Genomic DNA, 25,629 nt, shown 5'->3' on the forward strand with positions numbered 1-25,629 from the left:
TAAAAATGGGGACAGTCAATGAAGATACAAGTGAGCAACAACTGACCCTACAATTATTTATTCTGATTCCATTATTACTAAATGCTTTTATGTCTTCCCCTCCACCCCCCAACTGTAAGCTTCTTGTGGGCAAGGTAATGTGGCTTTCACTTCTTTTGTGGTCTCCCATGCACATAGTTCAATGCTATTGTATCCACTATGTGCTCCATAAAACTACTATTATTATTCCTGGAGAGTTTCCAGTCTCCTACCAGTCTTGGCTACGGGAGGGAGAGTCAAGCAGAGGCCTACCCATTCCATTCCTAGCTTGGCCGATGGCTAGCGAGTGGAAGGCGATCTACTACAAGTCAAAACTCTCCAGTGCTGGGCAGCGGCGGCACGGGAGAAAGTCGAGGGCGGAGACTCATATTTACTGCGCGGAAGGAGGCAATGGTAAATCACTTCCGTATTTTTACCAAGAAAACTCTATGGCTACGCTACCGGAACGACTGCAGACGGAGGTGAGGCTTCCTGGGAGAGATGTGTCCGTGGAGTCGCAATGGGTCGGAGACGACTCGACAGCTTAAGACAAGACTACTACTGTTACAAGAGGAAAGGCTTGCCTGTCACACATTGGTCTTAGCCTCATTCATAAACACTGACAATTTCTCTGTCAGAGAGTGCTCTCTCGCTCGCTCTCTCTCCGCCCAACCCCTCCTCACTCTCCACACCTAGAGATCCATCACAGAATACCAGACCCTGATTCTGACATCAACTCCTAAAGGATTTGCTTTCTCATAGGAGATGAGGGCAACTTCTTTACTTACCTGTTCTTCAGATCCCTATTGGAATCTGTTAATACTCATTATTTGAGAAGCAGCATGGCCTAGTGGATAGAGCACAGGCCTGGGAGTCAGAAGGACCTTGGTTCTAATCCCGGCTCTGCCACTTGTCTGCTCTGAGACCTTGGGCAAGTCACTTCACCTCTCTGTGCCTCAGTTATTTCATCAGTAAAATGGGGATGAAGACTGTGAGCCCGACTGGGACCGTGTCCAACTTAATTTGCTTGTATCCACCCCAGAGCTTAATACAGTGCCTGGCACGTAGTAAGTGCTTAAGAAATGCTACAATTATTGTTATTATTATTATTATTGTTACTACTACAGTTCAGTATGTTTTGCTTTTCCACTTTGGGTCTATCAGTTATTCTTCTGTTAATGTACCTCCCCAAAAATCAGATTTACCGAACCACCCAAAGGGCATCACCTACACCCAGAGGGATTTATTTCTCTGGCTGGACCTGATCCCCAAATTGAACAGTTTCACCACGAGATGTTCTTGTTGTTATAGCTGGCCCTTGGCTTTTTCCAGCCCAGGATCTCCGAAAAATTCAATTAGGTCCATTTTTGAGTGAGATCTCTGTTGATCATTCATCCGGGACTTGGTATTTCCAAGGTCTCCAGTGAGAATAGGAACATGGGAGTGACCAGTAATAATGGAATGACAAGACTAAGCTGGGAGGAGAGGAGGGAAAGGAGAGTGCGGATCAAAGTGTCCCCCCTCTTGCACCCCCAGGTCTCATTGCTCACCAAGTATTTCACTATGGTTTAGGGAATAATAGTAATACTAACTGGGTTTTGTAAAGCCCTTACTCTCTGTCGAGCACTGGGGGGTGGGGATGGACAGGGTTATCAGGTCCCACAGGTCTCACAGAATAAGTAGGAGAGAGAACAAGTACTGAATCCCCATTTTGCCGATGAGGAAACTGAGGCACAGAGAAGTAAAGCGACTTGCCCAAGATCACGCAGCAAAGAAAATATCACTTAAGTGCAGGAGAAAGTAACTTTGTGAATGGTCAGAAAAGGAGCAGAAGAGCCCCGCATAATAATCCAACTAGAAATTCCTCGCTGGTAAATGGCATTACAACATCTCCTCTCCCAGTTCTTGGATTTTCTTTTCCCAAGGGACTGCTCCTGACCTCTTCCTAAAGTCTGGTGCTCCCTGCTTGTCACAAAAAATAAAATACTCGGCAATTTAGATTCAAGGCAGATAAAATTAGGGACCCAGATTAATCTTTCAGTATGAAAAACATACTTTGTTTTCTAAATGCTCACATGGAAAGAATTAAAGAAAAACAACCTTATCACTTGGTTAATACATGCAATGAAACCAGACATCTGTGAACGTTGCTTAATGATTCCCCAACAGCGGATTTTGTTTCTTAGCAGAGAAAAATGACTAGAGCAGGCAATCTTAAAATGGAGAGCGACCTCACTTCTCAACTCTCGCTTTTGGTAGAATAAGAGACTGTCCAATGACTTTCATTCAAATGGCCCAGGGATACTCAAGTGCCATAAGACTGGCTTTTCAGAAAGCTAAGAATTGTTTGGTTGGCTACTGGAACGGTTGCTAGTCCAAAAGGATTTCCAACACTTTCTTTTGTTCCGATCCGTGCAGTCATGAGATTAAGCAGCTGCTTCTAAAGTGGCCCTTGTTTCCTCAGAGCACTGCTTAGAGGTGCTGACCACGAAGGTGTAAATACATCTGTCTTTCGCCATTTGTGGTATTCCCGCCTCCTGCACATCTTGGAGCAAGGCAGATGGTCCCTATCTTGTCTAAATATTACACTGCACAGGCTTTCCTGCTACATGTTTCCAGAAATAAGAGGGCAGATGTTAAATATCTTAAACACACGCTTTGCCCCCTGAAGGTTTAACTTACGGCCATGTCTTGATTTGGCCATTTAAGGCATGCCAGGCTTCTTGGATCCCAGGCATTACTCTGAAATCTCTGTTCTGGAAATACCACTTTCCAGGCTCAGATTGCGCACTTTCAGCAAATATGCCAGAAACAGAACAAATGATGGCAATCATGCCTAGATAAAATACTGTCTCTTCACTGGAAAGGTGGTCAATTGGGAACCCTATCCTATCTCTCTACTTCTGCCACTGTACTTCCTTCGGTGGATTTTCTTTTCTACCTAAGTGATGAGGGAGCCTCAGGCCCATCGCAAAGACTTCAGCGTTGATAACCTAAGCAAAGAAATTGATTTTTGCGATGAGGGTTTGCACAATGTCCTCTTGGTACTTGCTCATGCCATCCAATGAGGTTCCTGCTTGTGGCACAGAATGCAACAAGCTAGGAGCAGGGCAGTGGGTAGTGCCTGAGAGACTTTTAGGTGCAGAACCCATCTCTGGTTGAAGTCAGCAAAAAATAACTGGTATGTGCATGAAGTTCCCAGTAGACCATGTGGGAATTCACAGCTGAAAGGATAATAATAATTAATAATAATAGTTATGATATTTGGTAAGTACTTAGTATGTGCCAGGATACAAGCAAATCAGGTTGGACAGTCCCTGTCCCAAGTGGGACTCACAGTCTTAATCCCCATTTTAAAGATGAGGTAACAGGTACAGAGAAGCGAAGTGACATGCCCAAGGTCACACAGCAGACAAGTGGAGGAGCTGGAATTAGAACCCTGGTCCTTCTGACTCCCAGGCCTGTGTTCTATCCATTATGCCATGCTGCTTCTCTGTGAACCTGGAAAAGTCTCCTGTTCTCCTGGTTCTGAAAATGGTCAGGAAAAAAAGTTTCCTCTTTCCAGAAATTCGGCAAAATTTCTAGTCTGGCTATCAAGTTTTAAAGTAAACGGTTCTCCTATCTGCTGTGTAAACTAATGATGGCATCTCCTGTCAAAACCAACAGAGGGGCCTCGTTCTTGTTACTTCAATCGACCAATCGATGATATTTATTGAGCGTTTACTGCGTGCAGAGCACTGTACTGAGCAATTAGCATAATACCACAAGCAATGGGAGACATGTTTCCTGCTCACCAGGACCTTGTAGTTTAGAGGGGGAGACAAACATTGAAATAAATTATGCACATGTACCAAAGTGCTGTGGCACTGGTAAGATTTGGTGACAGATTGAATATGTGGGTTGAATGAGAGAGAAGAGTCGAGAATAATGCCAAGGTTACGGGTTTCTGGGATAGGGAAGATAATGGTGTTGTCTAGAGTGATGGGAAAGACAGCATGAGGAAAGGGTTTGGGTGAGAAGATGTGGAGTTCTGATTTGGAGATGTTCAGTTTGAGTTTCAGAGGGACATCCAAGAACAGATGTACTGAAAGCAAAAAGAAAGTGCAGGACTGCAGAGGAGAGAGGTCACGGCTGGAGATGTAGATTTAGGAATCATCCACGTAGAGAGAGTGGTTGAAGGTGTGGGATCAAAAGAGTTCTTCAAGGGAGTGAATGAAGATGGAGAATAGAAGGGGACCCAGAACTGGGCCTTGAGGGACACCCATAGCTACAGGGTGGGAAGCAGAGGAGGAATCTGCGAAACGGATCGAGAAGGAGCAGCCAGAGAGATAAGGGGAGAACCAGGAGAGGAAAATGTCAGTGAAACCCGGATTAGATAATGTTTCCAGGGGAAGGGGGTGGTCCACAGTGTCACAGGCAGATGAGATATCGAGAAGGATTAGGATGGAGTACAGGCCGTTCAATTTGACAAGAAGAAGGTCACTGGTGACCTCAGAGAGAGGAATTTCTGTGGAGTGAAGGGGATGGAAGCCAGATTGGTGGGAGTCAAGGAGAAAATCAGAGAAGAAGAAGTGGAGGCAGTGAAGACAATTCTTGCAAGAAGTTTGAAGAGGTACAGTAGGAAGGAGAGAGTAGGGGTGTGATAACTGGAGGGAGTTGTGGCATCAAGGAAGGGGGTTTTTCTGCAAATAGGATACATGAACATGTTTGAAAGCAGTGGAGAAGAAGCCAGTGTAAACTGAATAGTTGAAGATGGCAGTAGCAAGTACTTTAATAAAGTATGAGGGAATGGGAATGAGATACTGCTGGGAAAGATGGGAAAGTCGAAGGAGAGGCAGAAGGAAGGAGGGACTGGAGAGAAGCAGGTGAGATTTTAGGGAGAGCACAATTGATGGTTTCAATTTTCTCCATAAAGTATGCAGCTAGGTCACTGGGGCAAGAGATTGGGTTGGGGGAGGGGGGTGCGGAGACAGGGGTTTTGAGGAGGGAATTAAATGTCTGAAACAACTGGTATGGGCAATGGACCTGAGAGTTAATAAGGATGGAGAAAGAATGTTGCCTGGCAGAGGAGAGGACAGAGTTAAAGTAGGTGAGGATTATTTGAGTTGGACGAAGTCAGCCTGATGTCTGGATTTCCGCAATTTCTGTAATCAAATAACGACTAAAGAAATAATGGTGCTTTTCTCTAAACTAGGAACCAGAGGAGCCGCAAAACAGCAGTATCAACTCCTTCTAAGGCAGATTAAAAATGCAAATTCATTTAGGCTTAGGAATGTCACGTTATATTCACATTACCTACCCATCAACCATCCTTATACCTCAAATGATGATGGCCTTGGCCATGACCTGAAAAGCCCCAACTTTGAGTGGCCGAAGGTTCCGCAAACAACTCCTCACTCTTGGCTTCAAAGCTCTCCATCACCTTGCCCCCTCCTACCTCACCTCCCTTCTCTCCTATAGCCCACCCTTACACTCCGCTCCTCTGCCGCTAACCTCCTCACTGTGCCTCGTTCTCACCTGTCCCGCCGTCGACCCCGGCCCGTGTCCTACCACTGACCTGGAATGCCCTCCCTCCTCACATCCGCCAAACTAACTCTCTTCCCCTCTTCAAGGCCCTAATGATAGCTCACCTCCTCCAGGAGGTCTTCCCAGACTGAGCCCTCCCTTTCCTTCTGCTCCTCCTCCCCTCCCCATCACCCCTACTCCCTCCCTCTGTTCTACACTCTTCCCCTCCCCACAGCACTTTTGTATATTCGTATTATTTATTACTCTATTTGATTAATGATGTATATATATCTGTGATTCTATTTATCTATTTTGAGCTCATGAGATGTGATTCCTGCCCTCGAGAGCTTACAATCTAACTGGGGAGACAGACATTTGAATAAATTCCAGGTAAGAAGAAGTAATAAGATGGAAAGATACGTACATCAGGTTCACAAGGGCAGTGGGAGTAAGAACTCAGCCCTTAAGAGATGCTGAAACGGCAGGAACAGGGGAAATGAGAGACTAATCGGGGAAGGCCTCCCGGAGGAAATGTACAGAGACCTTGCGATCAATCAAAGCACTCCTACTCAAATATGGGTTTTCCTTAATGTGAGGTTCTTCAAGATGGTAATGCTGCATTATAGGAGAACTAATTGCACTACACTAAGCCTCTCAATTTTTAAAGTTTCTTCCCTGGAGATGAATATCAACAGTTACTTGTGATGAGTTCAACTTGAGAGGATTGGGGTTTGACAGCTGAGATTTCACAAGCGCTCACAGGGTCCCTCTTCACCGGCACTACCTGATCTGCCAATCTGGGGCAGATTCCTGCCGGTCAAGTGTGCCAACTTAACACAACTTGCAAACCCCTAGACATGAGGCTAATTAGTCCCACTTTGCAAGCTGGAGAAACGGGAACGGTTGGGTAAAATTCTTAGCCCCAGACTAAGAGACCAGCACACAGCACAGTACACTGCACCCAACTGGGGGCTCACTAAATGCTGTAACTATTGCTACTAAAGATTTCCCGGCCTTGTAAGTTATTGTTAGAGTTATTGTTAAGTCAAAGTTAAGTTCGACAATACAACTTGCAAACCCCTAGACACGAGGCTAATTAGTGCCACTTTGCAAGCTGGAGAAACGGGAGCGATTGGGTAAAATACTTAGCCCGAGACTAAGAGTTCAGCACATAGCACAGTACACTGCATCCAACTGGGGGCTCACTAAATGCTATAACTATTATTACTAAGGATTTCTCAGCCTTTTAATTATAAACAGAAACGTTCAGCTCATGTCTCTCCACTCCTCAAGAACCTCCAGTGGTTGCCCATCCACCTCTGCATCAAACAGAAACTCCTTACCATTGGCTTTAAAGCACTCAATCAGCTCGCCGCCCACCCCCAACACCTCACTTCACTAATCTCCTACTTCAGCCCAACCCGCACAGTCCGCTCCTCCGGATCCGGCTTTCTCGCTGTGCCCCGATCTCATCTATTTCACCGCCGAACCCTTTCCACTTCATTCCCTAGCCTGGAACTCCCTCCCCCTCCATATACACCAGATCACAACTCTCTCCACCTTCAAAGTATTACCAAGGTCACATCTTCTCCAAGAAGCCTTCCCCAATTAAGCCCTGGTTTTTCTGGCTCATTCTCCCTTCTGCATCATCTATGTACCTCAATCCATGACCTTTGGACATTTGATAATCTCTCATCCCCAACCCCATGGCACTTACATATATATCTTCAAATTATATATTATAAATTATTTATTCATATTAATGTCTGTCTCCCCCTCTAGACTCTAAGCTCATTATAGGCAGGGCATGTTTCTGCTATTTCTGTTGCACTGTACTCTCCCAAACAGTGTAGTGCTCTGCACATTGAAAGCGCTCAATAAATACAATTGATTGATTGATATTCCTGATATTTCCAGATATAAATTCAAGTCAAAAGCAAATTAGAGGCTATTCAAACTAAATGATTTGCTCAGAAAAACATATCACGCTTGTCTTTGGTGTGCTGGAATTTTTTGATCTAAGTAACGATAGCTCACCCTTCTGCCTCAAACAGATAGCCACTGAGTATTTAATTCTCCAAGGGAAACATTTCCTAAAATACGAAACTTCAGATAGCACCTTCCTTCCAAGGAGCCCAAAGCACTTTCCCAATCCCTTCCACGATACCTGGGAGGAAAAATGGGGATGGAAAGTTCCTGGGACTCAGGGAAAGTCTTTCGGGAGAGACGAAGCTTATCTGGAGCAGGATTTAGTTCTCTAGATTTAGAGTTCCACAGGCAACCCAGTTAGGCTAAACAACCCCAGCCTCATTTATCCCAGATCTCTTACAAGACAAGAGACGTCTTACAAGACGTCTGTCTTTCCAATCCTTTAGCTCTTCAAAGCTTGGTTGCTGCTCCAAGCCTCCCCTAAGAGCCCCACCTCCTGCTTACCCTCACACTCAAAATGTTCATTTGCCACCTATTTCTGGGCTTGGCGTCAATTGAAATTTGGTAATCTTGCAGGCCATTCCCACGTGACCTTATAGGAAAAATAAATAATTTACTTGAATAAAAGCACCCAGCAGTATCCGGTTAAATAGTACAGTGCTAAGCTCTTAGTACCGTGCTTTGCACACACTAAGTACTCAGTAAATACGATGGAATGAATGAAATAGATCAGTTTCATATTAGCCAATGTTAGTTTTCACAACTTGTCACTGCTGGGTTTTTTTTGGGGTTTTTTTTTTAGATTTCTTAAAAACATTTTACCCAATTTACTTCCATTAAATCATATACACACTGGAAAGAATATAAATCAAAACCACATTACCAAAATGCACACTTTATTCTTATGCGTAGTTTGTCCGATCCTTGAAAAGGGCCGCAATGAGGCATTCTGAATCTGAGTTCTTACCCTGTGCGTTTGGTGATGGTCCCCAAAGTCATCGGCTGCTTGATCTGCGCAAGAGGGACAACCACCGTCAAGCTGGGGAGAGGTGAGAGCCGAGGGTTGCCAGGGTTGTTGTTGGTGAAGTTGTTGTAGGGTTCTTGGCTGTTCAGTTTCCCTTTAAAAAGAACACAGAACCATGTTACTAAAGAACGTCTTTCCCCCCCTCAGTGGGGAAAAAAAGTGATGCTAAATCTAGTGACAATACCATTAACTGACCAGTAGTAGTAATCGTACCAATAGTATTGTTAAGCACTTATTGTGCAAAACACCGAACTAAGCACTGGGAGAGTAGACGCAGGTGGTAATTAGACACAGTTCCTGTCCCAGGGAATGGGGGAGGAGGAGCTCATAATCAAGAGTATATATGGAGTGCTTCTAAAAATAAAATGGTATTTGTTAAGCCCTTATTGTGTATGTGCCAGGCACTGTACTAAGTGATTGGATAGATACAAGCTAATCATGTTGAACCCAGTTCCTGCCCCAGGCGGGGCTCGCAGTTTTAAACCCCATTTTACAAGATGAGGTAACTGAGGTACCGAAAAGTGAAGTGACTTGCCCGAGGATCCGCAGCAGACACGTGGTGGAGTCGGGATTAGAATCCAGGTCCTTCTGACTCCCAACCCCATGCTTTGTCCACTAGGCCACACGGCTTACTGTATGCCGAGCGCTTTACTAAGTGCTTGGGGAAAAACAACAGGATTAGTAGATATGGCACCTGCGCTCGGAGCAAACTGATAGGGAAAAGATCAACGGTTTGCATTCATCCCAAGGAAAGTTTCGTCTAACCAAGCTAAGGGAAACCAAGAGAACTTTGGGCAACACAATGAATGGCTTATTTGGAAATCTAGCTGGGGCATCTTTATGAACAAATTACCGGGCTCTCTGACAGACCCTATTTCCATTCTACTCTATTCCACGCCACAGAAAATGAAACGGATAAGCAGAGGGGCCCTGATTGGTGGGAGGTGGGAGAAAACGCCCAACCCAGTGAAGCTCATAATGGCCATCGGGCATGAAGACATCAGTCCCGGAACTCTCCATTTCAGGTGACCCTGTCTGTGGAGTCCAACAACCTTCTTGCCAAAGGGAACTCCTGGCCAAGCCACTGTAAGTCACTGCCACCAAGAGGAACTGTCCTCCTCCTTGCCAATAAGTATGGACTTTCAAAGATATTTTCCTGCCTTAACTCTCATTCTCCTAAACGTGCCAACCAGAGAAGCCCCAGAGGTGTTGGAAGCAGACACTGACCACTGACCAGGATTCTCCGAGTCCATGCCCAGAGAGAAGGAAACTCCCATCTTTGCTGCACTGTCGGCTGTACTGTGTATGAACCCAAAGCCTTCCATCTTCCCTAAGGTGAGCTGCACACAATACATGGGGATTTTTCTTTTAATTTGCCATGCAGGAGAAATCTTTACCTAGGATCTTGGGTCTGAGTCTTTCACAAATGCTTCCGTGTACGACTAAATTCTCTCTGCTTAGGTAGGGGAGGAAAAAGCAACGTAGTGAATGACTAAAGGGCCTAGCCTAAGTCTGCGAGTAATGAGCCAGGATTAGAACCCAGGGGTCCCTCACTTCCAGCTGTTTGTGTCAACTACAAGACTCTGCTCTTTTTGACATAGTGATTAAGAGGATTAGCAAATTCAATGAGGAATCTAAAAAGTTGGGCTAGATTTTTACAGCAGCCTTGCAAATAGGTTTTTCAGAATCTATCTGGCCCACCAGAAATGTTTTATCAGCTCTTTCTAGCGCCAGGGCTATCTGATTGCAGTATGCAGCAGTATCAGGGTGCAGCAGGTCACCATTTTCCATTGAAAACAGAATTCTTCATTGGCCCCAGCCTGATTTCTAAAGGTCAGGCCTAATTTCCTTCAGGCCTTGGCCCCTGTTCCCGTACTGATTTATGTAGCTGGCTCTTTGGAAAGAGAAGCAAAATCTGCACACCCTCAAAGGACAGAAACAGTCACCAGCACATCAGCAAGGAAAACAACTAAAAAGCTTCCCTATATTCTGTGGCAGAAACTCCGATTTGGCTGTTTTCCCAGTTTGGATATGCTTTTCTACTTTCTGTATCACTCTGTAGTCACCACCTTTCAGCCCTCAGCTAGGAAAGCAAATGGGCCACAAATTACACGGACAGGAGGAAAAGAAATGTAAAGAAAGCAGAGAGAGAGAGAGAGAAAGGAAACAATGCAGGAGCCAGCCTGCTTATAATAGAATCAAAGTGCTTTAAGGAGACAAGCCACGGTGAATTAAAAGGTTTAGATCATTAACTTGTTTTTCTCTGTTTCCATAATGCTGTGAAATGCCGGCTTTGTCCCCAATCAAAGGGACGCCATATTGGGAATTAGGTTCCTAAACAACTGATGCATTCTAAATAGATATTACACAAACCCCAGGCCAAATCCGCACAATCCCGACTCAAGAGAGTCCTTTAAATTTCAAAACCCCTACACCCCCAATGCAGTCACCTTTTTCCAAGGAAGAATAACAGCACTGCAAAGGGTTTCTTGCAGGAAGCAGACTGAAAAGCCATAATGGCACTTCAGATGGATTGAAGATAGGAAAAGGAAAGAGGAAAAAAAAATCTTAATGAATTTCTCATCTTTCTAAAGGCACTCAATGCTTTCTTTGCCTTCCTCTGGCATTCTTAAAAAGACATGACTGTTAGCTTATTTGCTTTAAAAAAACAACACAACAATATCTATTGCTATCGCCTTTTTTTCTGTACCCCCAAAATAAAATAATAATTTGACAAAAGTTTTCATGGTATTTGGCAACAGGCCAGGACACCGAACTTTAAGACCCTCAGTAAGGTCTTAGTAATAATAGTAACAAGCAGTTGGCCAATTAAAGCAGAATCAGATGTGTTTTATGATATTTTTGCTATTTCCTATTCTAAATTGAAAACTAACAAAAAAATTACTCAACTGTAACTATTGTAAAATTTGCTAAAAATACTTTCTGAAGAGTTCCCTGGAACATTCACACTCTGATAAAATGAAAATGCATACAATATGCTTTTCCTAGTCTTTGTATTACAAATGAATTAACTGTTCCATGATGGATGGATGAATTAATGCTTTACGGAGAGTAATATTCATCTGACTATGATCACAACTCAATCCCAGGAATGCAGTGAAGAATGACAAACAAAGATATAGGAGAAATTGCCAGATGGATCTTCAGTGTCCACCAAGTTTTTAGGACCTCATCTTCTGGTTCTACACACAAAGCTGAATACACTTTGATTCATTCCTTTGTTCATTAATTCATTCATACATCTGCTTCAAATACATTAAGCACAACCAAGCTTTAAGACAAGGAGCCTACCTAGATTCTTCAATCCAAAATTTTCCTAGTTCACTTTCCTAATAATCACATTCTTTAGCAACTCTTTCAAGTTTACAATCTAAATGGTTGGTTTTTTTCAGTTACTTGAGCTTTATTTAATATTGTTATTATTATTATTCAATGATCATTATTATGGCATTTGTTAAGTGTTTACCAAGTGCCAGACACTGTACTAAGCACTGGGGTGGATACAAGCAAATTGGGTTGGACACAGCTGCTGCCACACATAGGGCTCACAGTCTCAATTCCCACTTTACAGATGAGGAAACTGAGGTGCAGAGAAGTGAAATGACTTGCCCAAGGTCACAGAGCAGACAAGTAAGGAAGTCGAATTAGAACACATGACCCTCTGACTCTCAGGGCCGTGCTCTATCCACCACACCATGCTGCTTCTCTTTAGTCTTAAAAAGCATTTCGTTCCAATTTATGAAATTCATGAAATACTCTAATTTATGAAAATATGAGGTGTGTCATGGTCTTTGACACTCCAGTGTTTTTCCATCCAAGAAAACACTGCAAGAAAGAATACCCAATAGCGATGTGTTAGTTTACACCTTCGGTGATTTCAGTCTACTATTGTCGACTTTTGACAGGGAATGTCTTCCCAACTGGGTAGGTTAGTTTGAGCTAAGTGGAAGCCGGGTACTAGAGGCCCAAAGAGGAATTCAAATGAAAGCTCTTAATCAATGTCTTATTTCCAGAGGGCTTGATGACAGACTTCACCACACTTAAAATAGCACGGACTTGTCTTACAGTCAGATTAATCATGCAGGGAAAGTTGCCCCAGAATGTGCCTAATGTTAGCTACAGAAGTTGCATAAATGCAAGGGACCTTTTTTTTTTTATCATCATAAGATGAAGTAGGGTAATGGATTGACCAAATGCTGCTTGATCCCGAGACGGTAAATGGATCTTTTTACATTACCCAGTGGAGATATAAACTCAAACTTCAATAAATGCCATCTTATCAAAACATGGGGAAAAGAAATAAATTTGAGGCCAGAAAATAAAGGTCTAATGCCCCCATTTACAAAGTGGAATTCCCACTGAATTGAATGAGGGTTACCGCACACATTACGAGGATAACACAAGACGAGAATCACATTACACGGGAATGCTTTAGGTTGCCCCGAAAATTAAACATTATGGCTATACCACTCACAACCCCAAAACATTTAGGAAGTGGGAATAAAGAAAGGATTCCAGAAGTCTACAGCCTTAGTTTAAAGTTGCTACTTGAAGAGAATGAGGATCCTCACGGGAAATTTTTATTACACTTTAGTCATTGATACAGTGACATAGAGGTGTCACTACCACACTGCCACATGATGCACCTAGACTGCTCTGGCTGATATTTGCCTTGTCTTACGCCATCGAGTCGTCTCCGACCCACTGCGATACCAAGGACACATCTCTCTCACAACGCCCCACTTCCATCTGCCATCGTTCTGGTTGCGTATCCATAGTTTTCTTGGTGAAAATGCAGAAGTGGTTTACCATTGCCTCCTTCCCCGCAGTAAACTTTAGTCCCCACCCTGGAATCTCTCTCACGCTGTTGCTACCCAGCACAGGTGGGTTTTGATTTTCAGAAGATCACCTTCCACTCACTAGCCACTGCCCAAGCTAGAAATGGAAATGCCTCTGCTTGACTCTCCCTTCCATAGTTGAAACTGGTAGAGACTGGAAACTCTCCAGGTGCGGCCCTGAGAGGAGGTGGCTGATATATTCTTTGTCCTAATCATTAGAACGTGACATTCGACATTGTCCTCTCCCAAGTGCTTAGTATAGTGCTCTGAGCATAGGAAGCATTAAATAAATACCATCGATTGATTGACTAGACATGACAGAGATGCCCCAAACGTAGCAATCTGCTATCTGAGCCTCACGGCACATCCTATTCCCAGTCAGTACCCTAAGAATGTTGCATAAATACAAACACAATTCAAATATTAAAAGGAAAATGTCCCTAGTTGTTTCATATAATTATCATGAAGTGAAATACAACTTTGGAAGTCTGACTAGGGAAAAAGCTGAAACTGGGAGGAAAAGTGGTGAATTTAAAGAACCACATCATTCTTCCTTGTTTTTTTTTCCCCCTTTCAGCATCTGATCTTTGCTGTTTTCCCAAGGGCTTTGCCTTAGAATTAATTTGGAATCCGGCAAAATTGTAAAATGCATTTGCTCATTCAGGGATGAGAGAGCAGGTGACATCAGCACTCTGTGATCTGTAACGCTGGTGAGCCGGGAACTTAAAAGGTTCGAGAACATTTTGTCCTGTCCCTTTTCCACACCACTCTCCCTCACTTGCCTGTCTCCAAGGTCCTGTGTCTCTCAAGGCAGCTCATCTTGGTGGATAATTCTCAATCCAAGGACTCCTTACTGAATACCCCCAAGATCTTTGCTTAGTTGACTCTGAAAACATCAGTAGAACTCACTTCCCTGACCTTTCAGGAAACAGCCACTTAGGCAGTTTAATCATGAACCTGTATTTTCACACCAATGTAGTCTGTGTCTTTATACAGCCTCAGTGGGCTCACAGACCCTAGGCGTCAACTGGTCTCTTCATCCTCAGTGTTGTGACCTGGGTCAAATCTTTTCCCTTTACTGTTCTATGGATTCCCACTCTGTGGGAAAAAAAAAGCAGTGACTCCTATGTCTGCATTTCCATCCCCATCTCCCTGAGATGGAAAGAAAGTGGACATGATCATGAGAAGCATTTTGAGATCCTCGGAAAAAGACACCACTATAAATATGTGTCACCCTTGTTAACCCTTAGTTACCATTTTCCATTGGTCTTTCCTAGGCAACCTCCTCCCCTCCCCATCCCAACCTTACCCTCAAGGGCACTGAGAATGGCCAGGGCTATTTTAATTGCTGCTTAGTGGTGGACTTTATAAAACCCTAAAATAAATATAAATTTTCACACGCCTCTGCCCTTTCAAATTCCAGCTGGGACAAGACCTGAAAGTGACAAAATGCCACGAGAATGACTGTTCTCACAGTATTTTTGGCACCACCAGACACAGGAAGTCCTGAAAACCTCGTGAGAAAGCTCGCTCTTGTAAGACTCCCAGCTAAGTTTGGTGGGCTCACCCAGTACAGATAAGCTTTGTGTAAGCCTCTAGGCTTTTGGTTTTTTATCCAAACCCGCTGGAGCTCTGAACCTTTAGAGGTTCACTCTTCCTCAAGATTAAGTTTCTTTCCCTTTTTTTTGGTAATTCCAAAAAAAGAAGCTCTATTAATATTGTTTTCCAAATAGGTTAATTGGATGATCTTTGCCCAAGAATTTCATCTGAACCGAGAGAACAAATCACAATATCAAAAGTAAATTTTAAAATTCTCCTTTCAAAATTTCCACAACGAACTTAAAATCCAAAAACAAAACAAATACATCCAAAGACAGACTCCAACAGAGAGCTCGGCTTTGGGAAGCGGTAAATTCAAGTTGTGTGTTCGGTTCTACCGCTCTACCTAACTGTATTCTCAATCTGCTAGTGCACAAAAATGGAGACAAAGATGCCTGCTGCTCTCTCCCAGGCCCGTTGGGGCTAAGGAGAGAAACCTGACAAGGAATCCTGAGTTTCTGGGAGGAAAGAACTCCTGAGTTGAGTTGACAATTGAGTTTGGTCCTCTAAACTGTAAGCTCATTGTGAGCAGGGAATATGTCTGTTCTTTGTTATAGCGTAGTCTTCCAAGAGCTTAATATGGTGCTTTGCACACAATAAGCGCTCAATAAATACAAATGAATGAATGGATGATTGAAAGTGTGTCGACTCACTAAATGTACAGACACTGCTGTTTCAGAAAGCTGCCCTATCATCCATTCATTGTTCCGAGCCATGTTTTTCCAGACATTTTATACCCCAAATACCCAGAGGAAAGATGGATTAAGTTGAGGATGAAAGTGAAGAGAGAAAATAACAATGGGCTTTGTTGCAACACAGAGGGAGCAGCCTGTCATGTCAGCTTTGCCGAGGTGTATTCCCAAACCAGCCATCATTAACAAACTCACTTCCACAGGAAAAAAAGGGAGGCCAGAAAACTCCGGACAAAAGAGATCCCCACAGACAAAGTAAAAACAAATTAAAAGCTCCATTATAAAACACAGATGCTACAAGGAAAATAAACTTCCCAAGATTTACTGGGCTTTGACAAAGTTGGACATTTGTGGAAAAGACATCAGCCACAACTTCCAGGTAATGCGGCTGCACCGCCAACCTTCTTTCTGTTTCATCTTTACCCTTGCTGCAGAAGCCGCCAGGTTACTCTTCAGAGCTTCTGAATGCAGTGACCTGAGATTATGTGAATGTGGCCAACTGCCAGCTGCAAGAAACTTCAGAAGCTAAGACAGAGTTCTGTTGACCATTCCAACCAAATTTAATTCACAAATGTCTCTAGGTTTTAAAATCCATACAACAGAAACCCCCCTCCCCCCGGCCCATATTTTATGAGATTCAAAAGATAGAAGAAATATTACGTGTCTGGATTTTTTTTATGATCCTTTTCGACGAGCAGGAGTACACTGAGCCAATGGCCACTGAATCTACTCATTCGATTGTACATTATAAAGTACTGGGTGGCAACTAGGACTACTAGAAGGAAAATGGAACTTTCAAAAGTTTCTGAGCTTCTGAGGACAGAAGGCTTGGGTTCTAATCTCAGTTCTCCCACTGGGCTGTTAAGCGACCAAAGGCTTAACCTCTCCGGACCCCAGTTTTCTTATCTGTAAAATGGGGCTAATAAAGCCAAGCCTGCCTCTTCCTATGCCACAGGGATTTGGTGAGGCAACCGATGTGAGAGCGCTACGGAAAATACAAGATGTCATTATTGTAACCCATATCCTGCCAAAGGCCTACAGTTTTCATCACTGCCTGGGAAGAGAAAGCATATAGCTATGCATAATAACAGTGTCTTGAGATTCAAGAAGAAGGAAATGCTAAATAATTTCTGGAGGGTTTTCACTGTCCCTTTCTACCAATCCAAGCTGAGTAAATCTTCCTTTTTTCCAGTATTAAATTCAAAGAAAAAGAAAAACTTAACTGTAAATTTGTGCTGCTGTCTGCCTCTGAGACCTGCTTCACCATGTAGAAATGTCATCAGAAACTTCTGAGGACCACTTCAATTCATGAGGAGAAGATAGTGTTGTGGGCAGGGAATGTGTCTACCAAATCCACTGTATTGTACTCTCCCAAGCACTTAGTACAGTGTTCTGCACAGAGTAAGTGCTCAATAAATACCACGGATTGACCGATCGGTGGTGCTCTCTAGGGTTAGAGTATGCTGCTCAGGCAAGAGGAGAGGCCAGAGGCTACAAGGGAATAGAAGGGGAAGGAAAAAGGGAGACGAAGAGCTATTTTGAGAGGAAAGGAGCAGCTCCTTGTTGGGGGAGAAGAAAGAATAAGGCGCCTGGAGATCTTATGAAATGAAATAAACACTGGCTGTGGGTCAGAAGGGGAAGGCTAAAAATAGAAAGGGTTCATTTAAGGTTAGAAAGAGACTGAAATGAATCTGGAACCAAAAAGGCTGGAGCACCACAGCCCCAGAGGGTGGCTCGTGGGTGGCAAACTTTCATGCCAACTCAGTTTTTCATCCTTATCCTGCAAACAGGTGGTGGTTAATTCAGCTCAGGCAGCACAAGTCTTCCTCTAACTCAATTATTGTACTTCTACAGTTGCATCCAACAGACTTGGCTCTCCCTATAAATGCAGAGACCCAGTCAGTGACTATTAGCCTTGTGCCCATCCTTTTTCTCCTCGTCTTCCTTGTCTCCCTACTTGGGCTAGGATCTGACTGAAAAATAGCAGTCGGGGCTGAGTGAACTAAGCGAGGCAGACTGAGCATGCAAGGAGCTGCCAGTGCCAGGATGTTCTCTGATCTGCAGAGCACTGGGTAGGGGCCAGGATTTTTTTTCCCCAAGGCCCCTCTCTGTACCTTAGAGTGCCCCAAGACAAGAGGCCGCACATAAACAAAACCACAGCCTACCCTGGACGGTTCCCAACCCACCTCGTGAGCTGCAATCTCAGTTTGTAAATGCATCACATCTGCCACTTCTTTAAGACCAGTCTGCTTTATCTGCACTGGGAATCTCCGCGTTTTGTTGTCCTATTCATCGGGTCCTATAGAATACAGTAGGGCAATCATTCTCTCCCAACCCACACGAACTGGGTTTAGATAGTCTTCCCATGGCCAATTAATATAAATAGCAGCTCACATTTACTCGGTAACCCTCTTCAAAGGGGTCAAATTGCATAACAGCACATTATCATAGAATCATTAAAACATGAGGCTGAAATGTCCCCCCACCCCAACAAAAAAAAAGAACGGCTAGAAATCATTTAGGGAGGACAGGAACTCTGCGGAAAACAACCCCTTCCCCAGTATAGACAGATGCTGGTCTTTCCTGTTCTTAAAGTTCTTCAGGGAAGGAGGGGATTTTACAACCTCCCTTGGTCACCCGTTTAAATACTTGACAACCCTGCTGGGAACTGAAATTGTTAAAGGAGGGATTGAAATCATGCCTTCCTGTTCAGGTCACCACCCTCCAAACACATCCTCCTTATGTACATACGTCGTAAGGCGGAAGGGACTGTTTCCTCCATTTTATTTTGGGGACATGGGCCACAGAGAGGTTTGGTGATCTGCTTGGGTCATTCCCGAAGTCACTGGAGAGAACCAAGAGAGAGTCTGACATACCGAACAAAACCCAACTTATTTCTTTTGACCTCCAAGCTAATGATTTCTCCACCAGAGTCTGCTGCCTCAGGGACCTTGCAGGGCTTTATCCCATTTTTCTCCTTCGTGTCATGGTGCATGGCATCACCTGCTGAGCCATCAGGCAGGTTTGTTGCACAATCATCCTCACAAAATCTGCCATATTCAGGTCTAGGTGGTTTTCTCAGTTGGGCCCACCTGCCTCCCAGGTAGAAGTCAGAGTTACTGCCTCACTTTCCAACTCCCCCTTCACATTAAATGAGCAGCTCCCAAATGACAGAGAGGCATAGCAAATCTCACCCTCCATGGGGGAAATGCCCACCAACTCTGTTGTAGTGGCTCTCCCAAGCACTTAGCACAGTGCCCTGCACCCAGTAAGTGCTCAATAAATACCACTGATTGAAATGGACTGAGGGAGATTCAAGTGCCTCTGACTCCCGCTCCAAAATACTGGGTCAGACCCTTAGAGTTTTTAATCTCCCTAGCTTTTTGAATGCTAACACTTTATACGTCGGCCCTTTTACTTACAGATTTTGAAGCCAGGGTAACTGTGCCTCTACCCACTTCCAACACTTCCTCTCTCCCCGAGATTTCATGTGGATTTTCTCTCCCCTGGATAAAGCACATCTTTCCAGCAACAAGAATCCAGTAATTAGTTGGAGAGTGATGTGTGTGCGTGTATGTGTGTGAGTGAGTGCGCACATTTTCCCTGAAAGCCAAAGCATTGGTCTGCTTCTAATATCCTGCCATGGAGTTGACAGGACGAAAAATCCTGCATGTACCAAATATTTTAACTGAGTTAACTCTGTGGTAGAAAACCTCACGACTCCTTGACTCTGTCAAAAAAACAAAGCACAATAGCAGATTGTACTGAGACAATCCCTGGCAATCTGGGCTTGGGGCAGTTAAAGCCTCTCTTGCTTAGGCCTTGCTTGCCGTCCCATTCAACATTAAAGCTTTCTCAACCAAACACTCGCTAACCATTTAATAAAGCCAAATAAAGTCCTTTCAAATAAGGGATACAGTACAAATGAGAGCGTCTTGCTTGTGGGTTGCAGTTGTTGCCTTTTTTTTTTTTTTTACATTTGATATTAAAAAAAAAGTTTACTTGATGAGAATGAAAAGCTTCCCAGCTGCAGTTCCAGGACTTTCACCCTCCTTTCTGACCTTTTCTCAGACATGTTCCAGTATAATCTGTAATCTACTCAAGTCGGAAGAGGAAACAGCAGCGCCCTGGTGAGAAACAGTGCCTTCTGACCCACATACCGAATTGGGCGGAAGCAATGCTGGCTCACAGGAGTAGTCTGGGAGAATCAACAGACAATTCAATGAAAATAATTTTCAAAAAAAAACTTCAATTGCTGCCAAACAAAAAATTTAGAAGGAAAAAAAAACAAGTTGACCATCTTTTCCCACCCTCCATTAAAGTACTTTCTTTCTCAGAATAGGAGGGCTCGTGCCACAAAGCTCTGCGTCACAGAAATTTGTTGCTATGACTCTTACTCAGACATCCAGGCTCTATCCTGTGACCTTAAGAAGCTGGTTCTTAATAAGCTTTCTAGTAATATTCAGTAGGCTAAATAAAGAAAAAGGTCTCTCTCCTGAGGGCATGTTCAGTGAGATTAGCAACAGGTTTGGCAAATAGATGGTTCTGAATAGCATTTTATTCCTATTGTGCATAAAATAACTCCCACGAAGTTCCAAATAAATTGATTTGTTTATCCTTCCCTATTTCAGGTGATTTAAGGACCCCTCGTGATATTATGTAGAGTCCTTTTTCTCTTTACTATCGAAACGAACCAAAAAAATAGGAGTCTTAGGGAAGCAAAAACAGAAAAACCCCACGCAGATTTCAAAACCCAAAATCCCAACTGTTATTTTCAAAGAGTTGACTGCTCAATGCAGAGTCCAGTTGGAAATTCTCACTATTCACAAAAGCAGAGAGAGTCCCGCAGGGAGATGGGATGAGAGGAGTTCAAGAGCAGCCACAGAGGCTACAGGGACAGAATGGAGGTCAAGGAAAGGAGATACAATGATGAGAAGCAACAAGAAGCTGATGGTGACTGGCCACAAGGAGGTTTAATGGAAAATTGCTCTTTTGGGCCTTTCAGACTACAAGGGGCAGAGGAATTATGGTTAGAGGAGTGATGACAATGTCAGTAGCTGCTTCTTGGTACAACTGCTGCTCCTCCCAAGCTGGCTCTCTTCCTTTTCCCTCCCTCTAGACTGTACACTCACCATTCAGTTATTCAATCCTATATATTGAGTGCTTAGTGTGTGCAAAGCACTGTACTAAGCACTTGGGAGAGTACAACAACGAACACATTCCCTGCCCACAGCGAGCTCACACTATGGGCAGGGAATGTGACTGCTAATTCTGCTGCACTGTACGCTCTCAAGCACTTAGAACAGTGCCCTGCCCCTAGTAAGTGCTCAGTAATACAAATGATTGTTTAATTGGGCTGCTTCTTCAAGATAATAGCAGGATGGATATTAATTGGTCAGGGAATCCTGGCACGTTAGCATATCTTTTTGAAAATCAACCAAGAGTCTTGTTGCTTTAATATAGTAAAAGCACACAAACAACTTATCTGTAATGATTCAGATAACAAAGAACGTGAAATCTGACAAAGAGAATCTACCCTCTACAACTTCACGGCTTGGTGGTGTTTATGGGAAGCAGTATGGTCTAGTGGAAAGAGCATGGGAGTCAGGCGACCTGGGTTCTAACCCTGGCTCCATCACGTACCTGCTGTATGATCTTGGGAAAACCACTTCATTCATTCAATCATATTTACTGAGCGTTTACTATGTGCAGAGCTCTGTACTAAGGGCTTGGGAAAGTACAACACAACAATAAACAGTGACATTCCCTGCCCACAGCGAGGTTCTCTGTACCTCAGTTCCCGCATCTGCACAGGGATTCAACAGTTCCTCCCCCTTCAACTTAGACTGTGAGCCCATTGTGGGATCTGATTTATCCTGTATCTACCCCAGCACTTTGTACAGTGCTTAACACACAGTAAACGCTTAACAGATACCACCATTAATATGAACAGGACTCACACTTTCCAATTAATTAGCTTTTGTTCAAGAGGCGAGGCATTTACAGGCTTAATCCTCAGGATTCAGCAAAGTGTCAGGTTCCTTTAAGTAAAGCAAAGCCACACCATTCCAGAGTGAGCTCTTCACTGTCCACAGTTTTAGCTGGAGAGAAACAGCCCCATGACTAAGCTGTCTGGAGAAGATGAGGTCCCCATTTCAACTGATCCAGATAGTACTCCACGTAGAATGGATCAGAAAAAGACTACACCCCCATGCTTTCATAAAGTGGGTTTTTATACATATTTTGGATATGTATAGCCCCCACTACCTCACCTTACTGGTCTCCTATTATAACCCAGCCCACACACTGCACGCCTCTAATGCCAATCTACTCATTGTACCCGATCTCTATCTCTCCGCCGACCTCTCGCCCACGTCCTGCCTCTGGCCTGGAAGGCACTCCCTCTTCATATCTGACAATTACTCTCCCCCACTTCAAAGCCTTACATCTCCTCCACGAGATCTTCCCTGACTAAGCTCTCATTTCCTCTTCTCCTTCCCTTCTGCGTCACCCTGATTCGTTCCCTTTATTCACCCCCACTTCAGCCCCAAAGCACTTACATACATATCTGTAATTTATTTACCCATACTAAAGTCTGTCTCCCCCTCTACACTGTAAGCTCGTCGTGGGCAGGGAACGTGTCTACCAGCTCTGTTGTATTGTTATATTGCAGTCATCCAAGCACTTAGTACAGTGCCCTGCACCCAGTATGCGCTCAATAAAAACGAATGATTGATAGAGCAACAGCTGGGTGCCTGTGAGCAGCCCCGACCAAGGCACATATACACCAGCAGGCTTCTTCAGGGACCAAAGCACCGAGTTACAGAAGAACTGAGTGCACTTCATAAGAGCTGCTTTTTACTGGTTCCTCTTATTGGTGTCCACCCTTATACAGTCTTTCCTGGCGCTCAGTACAGTGCTCTGCACAAGCTGTTTAATAAATACTATTATTAACCACTACCACCCACTCCTATGTTTATTGTTCTAATGCTGCTGGGGCATTTTGTAAATTTAATTCTATGGATTGACATGCATTACTGGAATTCACATGGATTTTTATTATTTTAAAGGACCAAATTAAGGAAGTGGATGTTGATGTGTGTTACATGCCCATACCCACACTGAAATAAACACCAAACAGATTTGCTGGGAGTGGGATGTTTAAAGTGCATGCCTCGATTTCGAGGGGTCAGATTTTTCACACACTTTGCAGAATCCACATTTTCAAGCTGTACGATTTGCTGTGCACTTGGCTGATGACTGAATTTGAGAACTAGGGAATAATACCACCGAAAAATAATAATAAATGATGTACCTAAAACCACAGAAAATAAACTAAAATAGCAAACACATTTTTTCCCCCCTCCAGCATCCCCATGACTGTTAAGGATGTTTTCTGGCTCCGTGTCAGCATCATGACTTAGGTCATGAGAAGTGTCAAAGATGCATTTCCTTCAGATGGGAAAGAACAACCGATTTTAACAGCCCCACAAAGACAAGAGCACATCAGCAAAACCCCAATCAGCATTTTCAAGGACAAGGAAGATAAAACCATTCAGCGGCATGTATCTTTTATTTCCAGCTGATTATTTGAGAATCTTTTCTTAAACTGTGTTTATAATTTTTTTTACCTGAGGGAAAACATGAAATCCATATTATTATTACTATCATTATGGTATTTGTTAAGCGCTTACTCTGTGTCAAACACTGTACTAAGTGCCGGGGTAGATGTACGTCAATCAGGTCGGACACAACTTCTGTCCCAATGGGGCTCACAGTCTGCTTGGGTATTTGACTTGGTTGCCTTGTTAAGGACTTAGGATATCAAAATTATCACCTGTAATTCTATCTATTTAAAATAATGCCCATTCACTTGTTTTGAGACGTATATATCTATAATTCTATTTATTTATATTAATGCTATTGGTGCCTGTTTACCTTGTTTTGATGTCTGTCTCCCCCCCTAGACTGTAAGCCCGTTGTGGGCAGGGACTGCCTCTATTGCTGAGTTATGCTTTCCAAGCACTTAGTACAGTGCTCTGCACACAGTAAGCGCTCAATAAATATGCCTGAATGAATGAATTACCAATTACAAATCGACCCACTACATGTGGCACAAAAGAAGAAATAGCACACTTTTCTAAACTCATTCTTCCAGTGGAGAGACACAACAGGACATCTTTTCTCCATAATTCTTATTGCAACTATATCCCTTGAAAGTACTGAGGTCATCGGGTTGGGGAGGGAGGGGGAGCACACTTCTCGAAGTAAAGCCCCATAAGAACCATTCCTCTCTGTCCTTCCTCTGTCACAGCATAAATATTGTGTAATTGCATTCCTAGCTTCACAAACACCAGAGATCAGTACTCAATCATTAGTGTTCTAAGTTTACTGCTTTGCCCACACCATCCCCACTGTCTGATCCTTCCTTTCATTCTAAAATTATATTACCATTATGATTATTAAAATTTAAACACTCACAACAGGTTAAAGAGCAGAATGGTGGAAAGACCCAGCCCTGTCTTCAAAGAGCTGCAGTCACCAATAACATTGCATATTTCTATTTTATCTTACAACTCACATCTTAGGTTTAACTGTTTTCTCCTAGACCTCATTCTAGTTCCTATCATCCTCACCCAAGCTCACGTATCATCCATTTTATTACGGAATTGCCATCTCCCTGGACCCTAAACCATTAGCCTCTCATCCTCCTTGAGGCTCAACTTTACTCCATTTAGGCATTACTATTCTTCCTTATTGACCCACTAATAGTGGTATCCCCCATTTCTCAAGATGATTGAGTCTCCATCTCCTTCATATCCCTTTGGACCAATCAACCTTAAGCTGCTAGCTTCGTATCCTTGCACTCTGCCATTTTCCGAATCTGTAATTTCTTTCAATGTCTGTCTCCTCTTCTACACTGAATTGTACCAAATTCTACAATTGCTGAATTGTACTTTCAAAGCACTTAGTACAGTGCTCTGCACAAAGTAAGCGCTCAATAAATATGATTGAATGAATACATTGTAAGCTCCCTGTGGGCAAAGGGAGTGTCTGCTAACTCTACTGACTTTCCCAAGCACTTAGTACAGTGCTCTGAGCAGAGTAAGTGTTCAATAATATCATTGATGGTTGATAGATTCCAAATGTGAGGAATTAGTTAATCTATTTTTAACCTTGAACCCTGTATTCAAAGCCCTCCTTATATCTCACAAACCTTAGATTCATTTATTTGTATTTCAATTGTATTTACTGAGTTCTTACTGAGTTCAAAGCACTGTACTAAGGTTTGGAAGAGTACAATATAGCAACATAAAGACATCTCACCTCTCCACAACTGGCTTAGAGTCTAGAGAATCGTCCCCAAATAATTTCCATCATCTCAAGTCACAAATACCCATTAGCTACCTCTTGCACTTATGGACTTATTTATACTGACCTCAAGCACGCACAGATAGACATTTCTTCCACTGAACATTCAATTATTTATTTTGGGTAACTGTTACATTTTTGTGTCTCTTCAAGACAAGTCCAAAGCAAATAATAACAATAATAATATTAGGTGCTTACTACTTACTAGACTAACCACTGGGGTATATATATATAGAGATAGATATATGATTTTAATGTGCTGCACCCAGTATGCGATTAATAAATGCTATTATGAATTAATCAATGAATGGTATTTATTAAGCATTTACTATGTGCAGAGACCTGTATGAAGCGCTTGGGAGAATACAAAATAATATTGCTATTATTACTACTGCTACTATTACTAGTTGGAACCTCATATCTCCAGTGCAAAACATGTAATCCCTAAACCTGTTTCTTAAGTTACTCCTTCATGAATTTATTACTATAGAGCATGGCTCACCACGATCCCCTTTACTACAACTTCCCCATGCCAATCTCATCCAAATTGCATCATTGTGAATTACATGATAGCTCCTCTCCAGAATACAAGAAGACCTACGTCATCAATCAATCAATGGGATTTACTGAG

The 25,629-nt window shown here is 43.1% G+C and overlaps 1 protein-coding gene across 4 annotated transcripts in view; it reads right to left on the reverse strand.

The window, feature by feature from the left end:
* The window catches only part of BCAS3 (BCAS3 microtubule associated cell migration factor), a 633,137-nt gene that overhangs the window by 381,628 nt on the left and 225,880 nt on the right, over positions 1 to 25,629 (reverse strand). For all 4 annotated transcript variants that reach the window (XM_029081827.1, XM_029081826.1, XM_029081825.1 and 1 more), the window contains exon 16: positions 8,420 to 8,570. In XM_029081827.1, the coding sequence (XP_028937660.1) occupies positions 8,420 to 8,570 (151 nt within the window). The remainder of the gene's footprint in view (positions 1 to 8,419; positions 8,571 to 25,629) is intronic.

Source organism: Ornithorhynchus anatinus, chromosome 17, assembly GCF_004115215.2.
Source record: "Ornithorhynchus anatinus isolate Pmale09 chromosome 17, mOrnAna1.pri.v4, whole genome shotgun sequence".
NCBI lineage: Eukaryota > Metazoa > Chordata > Mammalia > Monotremata > Ornithorhynchidae > Ornithorhynchus > Ornithorhynchus anatinus.